This window comes from Oncorhynchus clarkii, chromosome 29 (assembly GCF_045791955.1).
Source record: "Oncorhynchus clarkii lewisi isolate Uvic-CL-2024 chromosome 29, UVic_Ocla_1.0, whole genome shotgun sequence".
Taxonomy (NCBI): domain Eukaryota; kingdom Metazoa; phylum Chordata; class Actinopteri; order Salmoniformes; family Salmonidae; genus Oncorhynchus; species Oncorhynchus clarkii.
Genome location: NC_092175.1, coordinates 14,696,203 through 14,711,961, shown reverse-complemented (window position 1 = coordinate 14,711,961; position 15,759 = coordinate 14,696,203). Strand labels below are relative to the sequence as shown.

Here is a 15,759-nt window from a genome sequence, read left to right as displayed (position 1 = left end):
AGGGGAGCCATAGAAAAAGGAATCTGGTTGATATCCCTTTCAATAGTCAATAGGGATGCATAGGAACACAGAGCTTTCAAAATAAGAGTCACTTCCTGATTGGATTTTCCTCAGGCTTTCGCCTGCAATATCAATTATGTTATACTCACAGACAATATAGTTACAGTTTGGGAAACTTTAGAGTGTTTTCTATCCCAAGTTGTCAATTATATGCATATTCTAGCATCTGGTCCTGAGAAATAGGCCATTTACTTTGGGAACGTTATTTTCCCAAAAATAAAAATAGTGCCCCCAAGCTTCAAGAGGTTAAACATTTGGATAATAAAGCATTTAAAACATTTTAAAGATAGATGCCGCCTGCATTTGTTTACTAGGCCACTAGTTTGCAGACAGAGTTCAGTGTGTCAAATCGGAGGGCATGCTGTCCGGTTCTCTGGCAGTCTCTATGGGGGTGCCACAGGGTTCAATTCTCGGGCCGGCTCTTTTCTCTGTATATATCAATGATGTTGCTCTTGCTGCGGGCGATTCCCTGATCCACCTCTACGCAGACGACACCATTCTGTATACTTCCGGCCCGTCCTTGGACACTGTGCTATCTAACCTCCAAACGAGCTTCAATGCCATACAACACTCCTTCCGTGGCCTCCAACTGCTCTTAAACGCTAGTAAAAACCAAATGCATGCTTTTCAACCGATCGCTGCCTGCACCCGCACGCCCGACTAGCATCACCACCCTGGATGGTTCCGACCTAGAATATGTGGACATCTATAAGTACCTAGGTGTCTGGCTAGACTGTAAACTTTCCTTCCAGACTCATATCAAACATCTCCAATCGAAAATCAAATCTAGAGTCGGCTTTCTATTCCGCAACAAAGCCTCCTTCACTCACGCCGCCAAACTTATCCTAGTAAAACTGACTATCCTACCGATCCTCGACTTCGGCGATGTCATCTACAAAATAGCTTCCAACACTCTACTCAGCAAACTGGATGCAGTTTATCACAGTGCCATCCGTTTTGTTACTAAAGCACCTTATACCACCCACCACTGCGACCTGTATGCTCTAGTCGGCTGGCCCTCGCTACATATTCGTCGCCAGACCCACTGGCTCCAGGTCATCTACACGTCCATGCTAGGTAAAGCTCCGCCTTATCTCAGTTCACTGGTCACGATGGCAACACCCACCCGTAGCACGCGCTCCAGCAGGTGTATCTCACTGATCATCCCTAAAGCCAACACCTAATTTGGCCGCCTTTCGTTCCAGTTCTCTGCTGCCTGTGACTGGAACGAATTGCAAAAATCGCTGTAGTTGGAGACTTTTATCTCCCTCACCAACTTGAAACATCTGCTATCTGAGCAGCTAACCGATCGCTGCATCTGTACATAGTCTGTCGGTAAATAGCCCACCCAATTTTACCTACCTCATCCCCATATTGTTTATATTTATTTACTTTTCTGCTATTTTGCACACCAATATCTCTACCTGTACATGACCATCTGATCATTTATCACTCCAGTGTTAATCTGCAAAATTGTAATTATTTGTCTACCTCCTCATGCCTTTTGCACACAATGTATATAGGCTCTCTTTATTTTCTACTGTGTTATTGACTTGTTAATTGTTTACTCCATGTGTAACTCTGTGTTGTTGTCTGTTCACACTGCTATGCTTTATCTTGGCCAGGTCGCAGTTGCAAATGAGAACTTGTTCTCAACTAGCCTACCTGGTTAAATAAAGGTGAAATAAATAAAAAATATATGCAGTCTGGCAAGTAAACAGCCTACAGTACATACTATTGTAAACATGGTAAATTACTTATTTCCTTACATAAGGGAGAGCAGATCCTGTCCATACTTTCTTGGGGATCTCAAGTACTCATTAACTCTGTCTTTAATGCTTTTTGGGGTGCATCAGTCATGGACAGAAACTTCTGAGACACAGTGGTAATGACGAACACCCGGAGGTTCACTGGTAAGCCACATTTGCCCCAGGATCCATCCCAGTTGGTATTCTGTGTCCACATGTGGTATCACTCTTCAGTTACACATCCTTGGAATAGCAGGACAGCATAACGGTCCGGACAGCCCTTGCAGTGCCTGGTGAGCATTTGGTCAAGTTCTGTTGTCAGAAGAGGAATGGAAATGTTAGGGTAAACCGACAACCTGATGAACCCGCCAGGAATGTTGACTGCCTGTCGGAGGTGGAGTTCCAGAGCTCACAGGTGTGCCTGGCATGGATTGTGACTCCATCTCATTCCTCGCCCTCTTCAACGCGTCATCCTACACCAGACTCTTCGCCATAAGCGCCTGACTCTCTGCCAATGATGATGAGTGACTCTCTGCCAATACCGCCTGGCTCTGGAACAATGCATCAGCTGTCACCCGTATCTCTGCCAAAGTATCTATTGTCATGCTAATAGCCCATAATGGAGCTGTACAACATGACCGCTCGGGAGTAGGCTACAGTACTACAGTAAGAGCAAAATATTCCTAACATTTCCACATCCTAATTGTTGTCCAAGTTTATCTTTGAATAAATACCTTAGTGTAACAACAGTTTTAGTAAGTAATACTGTCGAGTAGTAACACAAAATATGTGTGCGCATGCAGGACAGAGGAATCGCAATTCTTAGACTATTGTGCTAAATTCAATCACCTTCATCCTCATCATTCAGTTCATTGAAATTATATTTTTGAAGTTGTGCACAATTATCAGTTTCTATTTGGTTTATGTTACCCATTCATTGTCAGTTAGCATAATCAGTGCTCTAACTCCCACTTGTGCTGGTCTGGAGAAATGAAGTAGTGACGCAGGGTATTGTACTAAACTACAAATTACCTGCAGTATAAACTTTTAGTTGAGCTACCACTGTATTTAACCAACCGGGTTCAATGTTAGCTAGCTAACGTTAGGCTATAACCAGCAACGCAAATGGCTCTGAAATACGAATAATAAGATCATACTGTAACGGCCGTTGGTGGAAGAAGGTGAGGACCAAAGCACAGCGTGTTCGAAACTGAACACAAAAATGAAAAACAACAAAGAGACAACCGAAACAGCTCCGTCAGGAGAAACAGAACTTAACTACCCACACCACACTGGTGGGAAAAGGCTACCTAAGTATGGTTCTCAATCAGAGACAACGATAGACAGCTGCCTTTGATTGAGAAGCACACCCGGCCAATCCACACAGAAATCCAAAACATAGAAAATGAACATAGAATGCCCACCCTAGTCACACCCTGGCATAACCAAGGACAGGACAGGCGGGCGACTCTGGCAGCGCCGGACAGGCGGGCGACTCTGGCAGCGCCGGACAGGCGGGACACTCTGGCAGCGCCGGACAGGCGGGACACTCTGGCAGCGCCGTACAGGCGGGACACTCTGGCAGCGCCGTACAGGCGGGACACTCTGGCAGAGCCGGACAGGCGGGACACTCTGGCAGCGCCGGACAGGCGGGACATTCTGGCAGCGCCGGACAGGCGGGACACTCTGGCAGCGCCGGACAGGCGGGACACTCTGGCAGCGCCGGACAGGCGGAACACTCTGGCAGCGCCGGACAGGCGGGACACTCTGGCAGCGCCGGACAGGCGGGAGACTCTGGCAGCGCCGGACAGGCGGGAGACTCTGGAGGGAGGAGACGGAGAGACAGCCTGGTCCTTGGAGGAGGCACAGGATAGACCGGGCCGTGGAGGTGCACTGGAGGTCTCGAACTAAGGGCTTGCACAACCCGTCCTGGCTGGATGGTGATTTTAGCAGACACACGGGATACAGTGTGCAGCGCCGACGCAGGAAATCCTGGCCCGAGGAGACGGACTGGCTGGATCCTCAACCTAGCCCGGCAGATGCGGGGAGCTGAGATGTAGTGCACCGGGCAAAGAACGCGTACTGGAGACACCGTGCGCTCCACCGCATAACACGGTGCCTGACCAGTACGATGCCCGCCATGGTAAGCACGTCTTGGAGAGCTGTAGCGCCGAGCTGGCACAGGATGTGCAGGGCTAGGGAGGCGCACAGGAGGCCTGGTGCGTGGGGCTGGCACAGTGTTCACCAGACGGCTAGCACGCACCTCAGGACGAGTATGGAGAGCTAACTCAGGTGACATCAAATCCCGGACACGCTGCGTCGGGCGGATGTCGTGCCTCATGCACCAACACAACTCCAACAGCAACTCCCTCATTACTCTCTCCTCCAATCTCCCCATTAACCTCTAGTAACTCCCCATCCCGGGTCTGGGAGCGTAATCATCAACTGACACTAATTAGCATAACGCAACGGACATAAATATTCCTAGAAAATATTCCTATTCATGAAAATCACAAGTGAAATATATTGAGACACAGCTTAGCCTTTTTTAATCACCCTGTCATCTCAGATTTTCAAAATATGCTTTACAGCCAAAGCTAGACAAGCATTTGTGTAAGTTTATCGATAGCCTAGCATAGCATTTTGTCCAGCTAGCAGCAGGTAACTGGGTCACGGAAATCAGAAAATAAATCAAATTAAATCGTTTACCTTTGATGAGCTTCGGATGTTTTCACTCACGAGACTCCCAGTTAGATAGCCAATGTAAATTTTTTCAAAAAATATTATTTTTGTAGGCGAAATAGCTCCATTTGTTCTTCACGTTTGGCTGAGAAATCGACCGGAAATTACGGTCACGAAAACGCCGAAAAATATTCCAAATTAGCTCCATAATATCGACAGAATCATGGCAAACATTGTTTATAATCAATCTTCAAGGTGTTTTTCAAATATCTATTCGATAATATATCCACTGGGACAATTGGTTTTTCAGTAGGACCGATTGGAAAAATGGCTACCTCCTGTATTTTACGCGAGAATCACTCTGAGAGCCATCAGGTTACACAATGTAGCCGCTTACGGGTATTCTTCAACATAAATGCGTAAAACTACGTCACAATGCTGTAGACACCTTGGGGAATACGTAGAAAAAGTAATCTGGTTGATAGCCCATTCACTGCTCAATAGGGACGCATTGGAACGCAGCGCTTTCAAAACATGAGGCACTTCCGGATTGGATTTTTCTCAGGCTTTCGCCTGCAATATCAGTTCTGTTATACTCACAGACAATATTTTTACAGTTTTGGAAACTTTAGAGTGTTTTCCATCCTAACTGTCAATTATATGCATATTCTAGCATCTTGTCCTGACAAAATATCCCATTTACTATGGGAACGTTATTTTTCCAAAAATGAAAATAATGCCCCCTAGTCACAAGGTTTTAACTGTCATTCTTCAATTCCATTGATTTCAAAACTTGATCCTCAATAAAGTGGAGAGCAACACTTATGCAGATCTACAACACAATATTTTTTTAAAGAATCCTGATTAGACAGGATTACCTTCACATACTGACCAGCTCAAATAGACAGAAGCCTCTATATGGCAGACCAATCCGAACTCATCTCTCAGCATGTCCAACCCACTCATTATCTCTGCCAATCATGGCTAGCGACAAGGTTGCTTCTTTTTTTGTTGCTAAACCAACTACTGTAGGCTCATAATTTAACAATTGTATTCATATTTACAGATGGCATACCAATTAGTTATTAAGGCACATGAAAGTTCACATGTTCCACATATTTCTGCCCCCCCCCAAAAAATTGTTTCAAAACAAAAGTTTACATTTAAATGGCTCTCCTGTGAAGTAGTGACCCACGACATACGCCTAGTTTCCTGAAACAAGTCACATATGTTGATCTCTCTTTCACTTTCTCTCGCGCTCGCTCTCTCTCTCAATTCAATTCAAGAGCTTTATTGGCATGGGAAACATATGTTAACATTGCCAAAGCAAGTGAAGTAGATAATATACAAAGTGAAATGAACAGTAAACATTACATTCACAGAAGTTCCAAAAGAATAATGACATTTCAAATGCCATTATGTGTATATTTACAGTATTGTAACAATGTTTAAATAGTGAAAGTACAAAAAGGAAAATAATAAAAAATAATGTATTCTTCGCTGTTTGTCCTTTTCTTGTGGCAACACTGTGGTACTTCACCCTGTAGATACGGGAGTTTATCAAAATTGGGTTTGTTCTCGATGTTCTTTGTGGATGTGTAATCTGAGGGAAATATGTGTCTCTAATATTGTCATAGATTTGGCAGGAGGTTAGGAAGTGCAGCTCAGTTTCCACCTCATTTTGTGGGCAGTGTGCACATAGCCTGTCTTCCCTTAAGAGCCAGTAGGTGATGGCTTTGTTAAGGAAGGTTTGGGAATCGCTTCCTTTTAGGTGGTTGTAGAATTTTACAGAGTCTCAATTTGGTGTTTGTCCCATTTTGTGAATTATTGGTTGGTGAGCGGATCCCAGACCTCACAACCACAAAGGGCAATGGGTTCTATAACTGATTAAAGTATTTTTAGCCAGATCCTAATTGGTATGTCGAATTTGATTTTACTTTTGATAGCATAAAAGGCCCTTCTTGCCTTGTCTCTCAGCTCGTTCACAGCTTTGTGGAAGCAGCACCTAGATCTTCTGCACAGATTCTGACAGACCTGGGCCCTGACAGTAAAACTGACAGCAAGACAAAAAATAATGGTGTTCCAAAAAGGTCCAGTCGCTAGGACCCCAAATACAAATTCCATTTAGACACCGTTGCAAACAAAAAACTATCCATACCTCAGCCTAAACATCAGCGCCACAGGTATCCTGTGTGATGTCCTAGCAATTGGACCTTTTTTGGAACACCATTATTTTTGTCTTGCTGAGTTTTACTGTCAGGGCCCAGGTCTGTCAGAATCTGTGCAGAAGATCTAGGTGATGCTGTAGGCCCTCCTTATTTGAGGACAGAAGCACCAGATCATCAGCAAACAGTAGACATTTGACTTCAGATTTTAGTAGGGTGAGGCCGGGTGCTGCAGACTGTTCTAATGGCGTCGCCAATTAGTTGATATATATGTTGAAGGTGGGCGGGCTTAAGCTGCATCCCTGTCTCACCCCACGGCCCTGTGGAAAGACATTTTTTTTGCCTATTTTTGTGTTCATGGATTTTATGTCCTATGTTTTTCCCCCAACACCACTTTCCATCATTGTATAGCAGACCCTCATACCAAATTGAGTCAAAGACTTTGCCTTTGTTTTGATTTGTTTATTTGTCATTTAGGATTGCAGGGTGAATATGTGGTCTGTCATACGGTAATTTGGTAAAAAGCCAATTTGACATTTGCTCAGTACATTGTTTTCACTGAGGAAATGTAAGAGTCTGCTGTTAATGATAATGCAGAGGACTTTCCCAAGGTTGTTGTTGACGCATATCCCACGGTAGTTATTGGGGTTAGATTTGTCTCCACTTTTGTGGATTGGGGTGATCAGCCCTTGGTTCCACATATTGGGGAAGATGCCAAAGCTGAGGATAATGTTAAAGAGTTTAAGTATAGCCAATTGGAATTTGTTGTCTGTATATCTTATAATTTCATTGAGGATTCCATCAATACCACATGCCTTTTTGGGTTCTCACTCTCTCTTCTCTCTCCCCCCCTGCCCTTCCTCTCTCTCTCTCTGTCTCTCTTCCTCCAGGAGTTCTCATTCTCTCAGGTGTGGGCTAGTAACCAGCACCCCCTGCAGTGTGCCTTCTCATTGGAGCGTTACAGCCCCGCCTCCTCCCAGCTGTCCTGTAAGATCAGTGTGCGCCAGGTCAAAGGTCAGGAGCAAATCCTCCAGGTCTACACCTCCGTAGTCGAGGTAAGGGGAGGAGTGTGTGTGGGAGGAAGAGTGTGTGTGTGCACGTGTGGCCCTGTGTTTGTGAGTGTACGTCTTTGTGTGTGTGTGTGTGTGTGTGTGTGTGTGTGTGTGTGTGTGTGTGTGTGTGTGTGTGTGTGTGTGTGTGTGTGTGTGTGTGTGTGTGTGTGTGTGTGTGTGTGTGTGTGTGTGTGTGTGTAAACCCCAAATGGAGGTGATGCTGTTATACTAATAGGCTCTCTCATTAGAGTGAATGTCTCTGGATTTGACTGAAGAGCTTTTCTTAATGAAGCTCTCAGGGGGCTCTTGACTTGTATATTGCATCGGTTTAACTCTTTGAAGCCATATAATCCGCTGTTATCTGTAGAAATGCATTGAATTATGAAATAAAACTTATCCTGTAATGGTTTCTTCCTCCAGAGTGAAAAGGAGGTAGTCCCCTTCTTCACTCAGTCAGACTGTACCATCACATCACAGATGGGGTCCAGGGCTTTCAAGATCCCACTTTCCATCCGCCAGAGGATCTGTGCCACCTTCGACACAGCCAACGCCAAGGGCAAGGACTGGCAGCTGCTTGCACAGAAACTCTGCATAGACAGGTGAGATACCATACGCATGCACTTGCTCACACACACACACACACACACACACACGCTCATACACTCATACATACACACACACACACACATTCACACACAGAAATGCTTTCTGGTACTATAAACAAAGAAACCCTGGTCCCCATCCTTAAATTCTAGTCCTGTTATACTGGCCCATGCAATGTTCATCATGTTTAAATTTGACTAGCAGCCATCTTGAGTACCACCCATTTAAGTCCATTTAATTTAGGTAGTCTACTAAGTTACAGTGCCTTGCGAAAGTATTCGGCCCCCTTGAACTTTGCGACCTTTTGCCACATTTCAGGCTTCAAATATAAAGATATAAAACTGTATTTTCTTGTGAAGAATCAACAACAAGTGGGACACAATCATGAAGTGGAACGACATTTATTGGATATTTCAAACTTTTTTAACAAATCAAAAACTGAAAAATTGGGCGTGCAAAATTATTCAGCCTCCTTAAGTTAATACTTTGTAGCGCCACCTTTTGCTGCGATTACAGCTGTAAGTCGCTTGGGGTATGTCTCTATCAGTTTTGCACATCGAGAGACTGACATTTTTTCCCATTCCTCCTTGCAAAACAGCTCGAGCTCAGTGAGGTTGGATGGAGAGCATTTGTGAACAGCAGTTTTCAGTTCTTTCCACAGATTCTCGATTGGATTCAGGTCTGGACTTTGACTTGGCCATTCTAACACCTGGATATGTTTATTATTGAACCATTCCATTGTAGATTTTGCGTTATGTTTTGGATCATTGTCTTGTTGGAAGACAAATCTCCGTCCCAGTCTCAGGTCTTTTGCAGACTCCATCAGGTTTTCTTCCAGAATGGTCCTGTATTTGGCTCCATCCATCTTCCCATCAATTTTAACCATCTTCCCTGTCCCTGTTGAAGAAAAGCAGGCTCAAACCATGATGCTGCCACCACCATGTTTGACAGTGGGGATGGTGTGTTCAGCTGTGTTGCTTTTACGCCAAACATAACGTTTTGCATTGTTGCCAAAAAGTTCAATTTTGGTTTCATCTGACCAGAGCACCTTCTTCCACATGTTTGGTGTGTCTCCCAGGTGGCTTGTGGCAAACTTTAAACGACACTTTTTATGGATATCTTTAAGAAATGGCTTTCTTCTTGCCACTCTTCCATAAGGCCAGATTTGTGCAATATAGGACTGATTGTTGTCCTATGGACAGAGTCTCCCACCTCAGCTGTAGATCTCTGCAGTTCATCCAGAGTGATCATGGGCCTCTTGGCTGCATCTCTGATCAGTCTTCTCCTTGTATGAGCTGAAAGTTTAGAGGGACGGCCAGGTCTTGGTAGATTTGCAGTGGTCTGATACTCCTTCCATTTCAATATTATCGCTTGCACAGTGCTCCTTGGGATGTTTAAAGCTTGGGAAATATTTTTGTATCCAAATCCGGCTTTAAACTTCTTCACAACAGTATCTCGGACCTGCCTGGTGTGTTCCTTGTTCTTCATGATGCTCTCTGCGCTTTTAACGGACCTCTGAGACTATCACAGTGCAGGTGCATTTATACGGAGACTTGATTACACACAGGTGGATTGTATTTATCATCATTAGTCATTTAGGTCAACATTGGATCATTCAGAGATCCTCACTGAACTTCTGGAGAGAGTTTGCTGCACTAAAAGTAAAGGGGCTGAATAATTTTGCACGCCCAATTTTTCAGTTTTTGATTTGTTAAAAAAGTTTGAAATATCCAATAAATGTCGTTCCACTTCATGATTGTGTCCCACTTGTTGTTGATTCTTCACAAAAAAATACAGTTTTATATCTTTATGTTTGAAGCCTGAAATGTGGCAAAAGGTCGCAAAGTTCAAGGGGGCCGAATACTTTCGCAAGGCACTGTATATTGATTAATAATGACACTACACGCTACAGAAATGTGTATAATGTCTACTTTGTTTGCTCTATTGGCTTGGTCAATATGACTCATCATGAAATGACAAAATTACAGAAATTATCAATCTTGACTGATTCAACTCTGTCTACCAATTGTCCCCTTGGCCCAGTTCATTTGCATACGGGTTGGTTTTTAGTCTGAACCTTTACCACCGTGGGAAAGGGAAAGGGGAAAATCTAGTCAGTATAACTGAATGCATTCAACTTCATTTTGATGCCAATCTTTATCTGCTATCACCAAGCAGCCCTACCAGAGACCAGGCACACATGGCTGATCTCATTATATCTGTACACACACACGCACACACACATACACAGACTGAGAGACATACACACACTGAGACACATACATACACAGAGACACATACATACATTTGGGTGAACTGCAGGAAGGTCTCAGGCCACCAGTTTCTCAGGCTGGAACTGTAAGAGAGAAATCGAGAGAACAAGTTTATAATTTGATGATAATATTAAGAGGAATTTTTTTGAGACTGGTGTTTTGATGGTACTATTTAATGAAGCTGCCAGTTGAGGACTTGTGAGGCATCTGATTCTAAAACTAGACAATCTAATGTACTTGTCCTCTTGCTCAGTTGTGCACCGGGGCCTCCCACTCCTCTTTCTGGTTAGAGACAGTTTGCACTGTTCTGTGAAGGGAGTAGTACACAGCACTGTACGAGATCTTCAGTTTCTTGGCAATGTCTCGCATGGAATAGCCTTAATTTCTCAGAACAAGAATAGACTGATGAGTTTCAGAAGACATTCCTTTGTTTCTGGCCATGTTGAGCCTGTAATCGAACCCAAAAATGCTGATGCTCCAGAAACTCAACTAGTCTAAAGGCCAGTTTTATTGCTTCTTTAATCAGTTTTCAGCTGTGTTAACATAATTGCAAAAGGGTTTTCTAATGATCAATTAGCGTTTTAAAATGATAAACTTGGATTAGCTAACACAACATGCCATTGGGACACAGGAGTGATGGTTGCTGATAATGGACCTCCGTACGCCTATGTAGATATTCCATTAAAAATCTGCAGTTTCCGGCTACAATAGTCATTTACAACATTAACAATGTCTACGCTGTATTTCGGTTCAATTTGATGTTATTTTAATGGACAAAAAATGTTGCTTTTCTTTCAAAAACAAGGACATTTCTAAGTGACCCCAAACTTTTGACCGGTAGTGTATGTCCCTCTCTCCCCCTTTCATTCCCTCCATCTCCTGTAGAAGTATTTCTGGGATATCTGCCAGAGCTTTATTTGCTTAGGATGTTGGGGATTTTAGCGGTTCGATATTGGGTGATCTCTATTCCCTCAGCAGAAGAAGAAACAGTCAATAATAGATGGCTCATTTTTTAGCCATCTTGGCTGTGTTTACCCAGGTATTCTGATCTTTATGTCACTAATTGGTATTTTTACCAATGCGATCAGATGTTTTGACCATAATTGGGCTGTCTGTATGAACATAGTCCTGGTGTCTTGTTTCCACATAGCCTACCCTTTCCACCATTACTCTCTCTCTCTCCCTTTATCTCCTTGTCCTGCAACCCCCTCCCTCCCCTCTCTCTGATCTTCCATCTATCTTTTAGGAGTGTGGAAAAGGGGGGGGGGGGGGTAAAGTTTACTGAGTAGAAGGGTGACCTAAGCCGCGTGACATAAACCAGAAAACTGTGCTGGTAAACAACATGAGGCATTTCAGGAATGGGAAAAGGATTTGGGGAGTATTTTCTAACCAGTGGAAGCCGTCAGCATCATTTAATGAGAATGTCTCTACCTTGTTAAGCATTTTTGCTATTATATATCTGGGTGTGTGGGAGCATCATCACACACACACACACACACACACAGACACACAGACACACACACACACAGACAGACAGACAGACAGAGAGAGAGAGAGAGAGAGAGAGAGAGAGAGAGAGAGAGAGAGAGAGAGAGAGAGAGAGAGAGAGAGAGAGAGAGAGAGAGAGAGAGAGAGAGAGAGAGAGAGAGAGAGAGAGAGAGAGAGAGAGAGAGAGAGAGAGAGAGAGAGAGAGAGAGAGAGAGAGAGAGAGAGAGAGAGACTACTGTGATGAAACAGTGCCCTCTGGTGAATGTGAGTTAACAACAGCTATGCTGAATTTGATATTCAAGATAATAATATAAGAGATGCAATATACATGTATTTGTTTCCTTCTTCCTTTTCATCATCCACTCATTTTTCCCCTTATACTTCTTGTCCAGTGTCTCCCAAACCTCTTCCTGAGTAAACCGCAGCTATTACCTCTTGTTGGATCTATTCCAGTACAAGCATATCTGAATCATCTGGTCAACTACTCATCAAGCCCCAGTATTCGATATGAACAGTGTCCTCTCTATCTCTGTTTCTCTGCCCCTCCTCCCACTTCCCTCTCCCCTCCCTCTAGGAACCTGTGTTACTTTGCGCGTCAGGAGAGCCCATCGGCGGTGATCCTCAGCCTGTGGGAGGCCCAGCACCAGGACACAGGGGACCTGGACTCTCTGGCCAGCGCTCTGGAGGAGATCGGCAAGGTCCACTCCACCTCCAATAGGACCAGCACGCAGACCACCACAGGGACCACCACAAGGACCACCGCTACCCTGGGCCGCAGCACTGAGGAGCTGGACGCTGAGTTCACCTAACCAGGGGAGGGATGAACGGATGAACTGGAGCCCCAGCAAAGGATCACAAGGCTGGGAATGAACTAGCCTAAACAGGGGAGGAATGGCTGGACCCTTACAGTGGAGGAGGTCATACAGAAGACTCCAGTCAGGGGAGGATTGGACAGAGAGCAGACATGACTAAGTACTACAGGGGAACTAATTAACTACTTTAACTAAAGTCAGACCACCAGGCTGAATGGAGGGGTAAGAGGGACAAGATGATAGGAGAACAAGAGATGCTGGAGGAGAAGGGTATAAGGGAGGGAATGAAAAGGGGTGAGGGGGACAATGGTTTGAGAGGGGAGGGGTGCAAGAAGAGATGGGGATAAGAGACAGGGGACAAGGGATAGTGGTACAAGAGGAGAAGAGGTGCAAGGGAGAGAGGGAGAAGGGGACAAGCAAGCAGTCTAGTGGGTTCTAGAGGTCTGAAGGTCCTGCCACGAGAGGGCAGCTACTGTTGTTTAGGTAGAAACAGACGGAACTAATTACAGTAACCTAGGGACTACTCCACAACAGAGTCAAAAAGTGAACCACAACTGAACCACAAACCAACAAGTGGCATTCTTTCTAACCTGGACTATTAAGCCCCACCCCTCTAGTCATTCCCCTCAATAGCAAGAATTCTTTGTGTGACGTGAATATGTTGTTGTTTATTTTATATTTATAATATCTCTTTTCTTGTGTTTTTCCTTGCACATTGAAGGTGTGTTAATGCATCGGCCTACTGTGGAACCAGAGAGAAACAAGCTCTATCTAGGTATTGTTGACAACATGTTGTGAAAAACAGTCAGTATTGACGTCTGCCATATGACGCCACAAACATTTGGGTTACCCATACCAAGGGTTACCCATACCTAGGGTTACCCATACCTAGGGTTACCCATACCTAGGGTTACCCATACCTAGGGTTACCCATACCTAGGGTTACCCATACACACACGAGCATACTACTTAGAATGAAGGAATGTATTTGGGCATACATTCAGAGTGCAATGTATTGGGGCATACATTCAGAGTGGTGTGCTTTGTGGTATATGCTGATATTGGGACGCGGCCAATATGTCATTTTAATGAATGGCACTGAAAAAGTTCTGGTGTCACACTAAAGCAGTGACATTAATTAACAAATGGCTATCTGCAGATGAATGAAGGAGAATGTATGAGGGATGGTCGAAACATCCCAGGCTGTCACATGGGTAAGATCAACACCCACACACAAACAAGCAGAATGGCACTTTCCTATCAGGTGGATATTTTTTACCTAAATGTATTGGTCAGAAAATGAATTGAAGTGATTAGAGTATTTACGTGTGCTGTTAACCCTTAAACTCCCACTCCAGTGGTGCCGTAGGCCAAGTCAGGCTAACTAACTAACCCTTAGCCTACTACCAGGAAACACAAACCCAAATATTATTCAACTTCAAAAAGTTGCCCACCCACATACACACACAAAATAGGTCAAAATAAAAAAAGGTTAACTGTGAGAAACAGTGTGTAGAACTGTCATGGTGTTGTTTCATGGAATTTACAGTGTTTTTACATGCTAGTACCTAACTATAGTAAGCTGTCCAGTCTCCTCTACCTAAAGTGTGGGAGACACCAGGCACGTGGCAGAGGTGCTCCCAACGTTGTTACAGCATTTAAACCCATCGCACACGATAGCAGGAGCTGCAGCTTGGAGATGATTAACTCACACACACTGAACTGATCTGAAATACACACACACACACACACACACACACACACACTCTGGGCACATGCATACACAGTTCTCCAATGTAGTGAGAGGTGCATGCCTAACTGAATATCTGGAAGGCAAAAAATAAGCCGACGCAAAGAGCTATCTATAGACATCAGTTTGTGGGTGCATGTGTGCGCACCTGGACGTGTGTTTGTGTGTCATGAATTTGAAGATCTGGCTTTGTCCCTTTGGAGAATCCAGCCTAGTGCTAGTATTTGAGTTCAGTCTGATGTGTGATGTGTATATCTCTCACAAGCTACTGTCTTTAGATCGGTATTCCTTTGGAGAAAAATAAAGAAACAGTACTGATTTGAGTAAAACGATATCTATGTCAGACGTACTGAGACATTAGTCTGACAATTTATCGCTTTTATTTATCGCTGCTGTTTTTACATAATCTGCCCTTCCTTATTAGGAAGAAATCTAAGAGAAATCTAAGAGATCCTTCCTAGTTCTCATACTGCAATTATTATATTTTTGGTTAGAGTAAAACGTAACTATTAAAAATAGTTGAATGATGATTTTATGCTGAAAATATTATTATGCATACAGTGAGAGGCATTTATAATTAATTCAATTCAATTAAGCCATGAACGTTCTTTATACATACTCTATAATCACATTTGATTGACTTAGCTATGTTTTACAACTCTATACATTTTCAATGTTAAGCAGGTGAATAGTACGATGATTATTATGCTGCTTATCACTGTTTGATGTGTATTTTTGCTGATTTATCTTCTTTTTTTCTCCCCTCAACATGATTTGCAAATGTATATACTCTATCATGTTTTGAAATAAATATGCAGTGAATTTCACTTGTTTTCTTTGTTCTGAAAATTACGTTGTAATTAACCTTGGGCCGGGGTTCAATTAACATTGTGCCTTCTAGAGGTCATTTTCGCTTGAGCCATTTGCCGTGTTTACCATCAATGCAATCTCCTTTTAAGCATTGTCGGCTGTCAAGTGCAATGCTCTATAACATGCCTTGGATTGAATACTGGCCTTAGGTTTATTACAACAACTAGGGTGTCCACCCACTCTGCCCAGATTGGGTGAAAACGTGCTTTGGTGATGAAATGTCACTTCTTTCTGTTATAAACAGTAGCGGTGCGTG

At 43.7% G+C, this 15,759-nt stretch overlaps 1 protein-coding gene across 1 annotated transcript in view; it reads left to right on the top strand.

The window, feature by feature from the left end:
* Positions 1–13,147, top strand: part of LOC139387998 (netrin receptor UNC5D-like) — a 337,146-nt gene extending 323,999 nt beyond the window's left edge. The window contains exons 15-17 of the mRNA XM_071134475.1: positions 7,546–7,710; positions 8,128–8,306; positions 12,646–13,147. Coding sequence (XP_070990576.1) covers positions 7,546–7,710; positions 8,128–8,306; positions 12,646–12,880 — 579 coding nt within the window. The 3' untranslated portion in view covers positions 12,881–13,147. The remainder of the gene's footprint in view (positions 1–7,545; positions 7,711–8,127; positions 8,307–12,645) is intronic.
* The last annotated feature ends 2,612 nt before the right edge of the window (positions 13,148–15,759 follow it).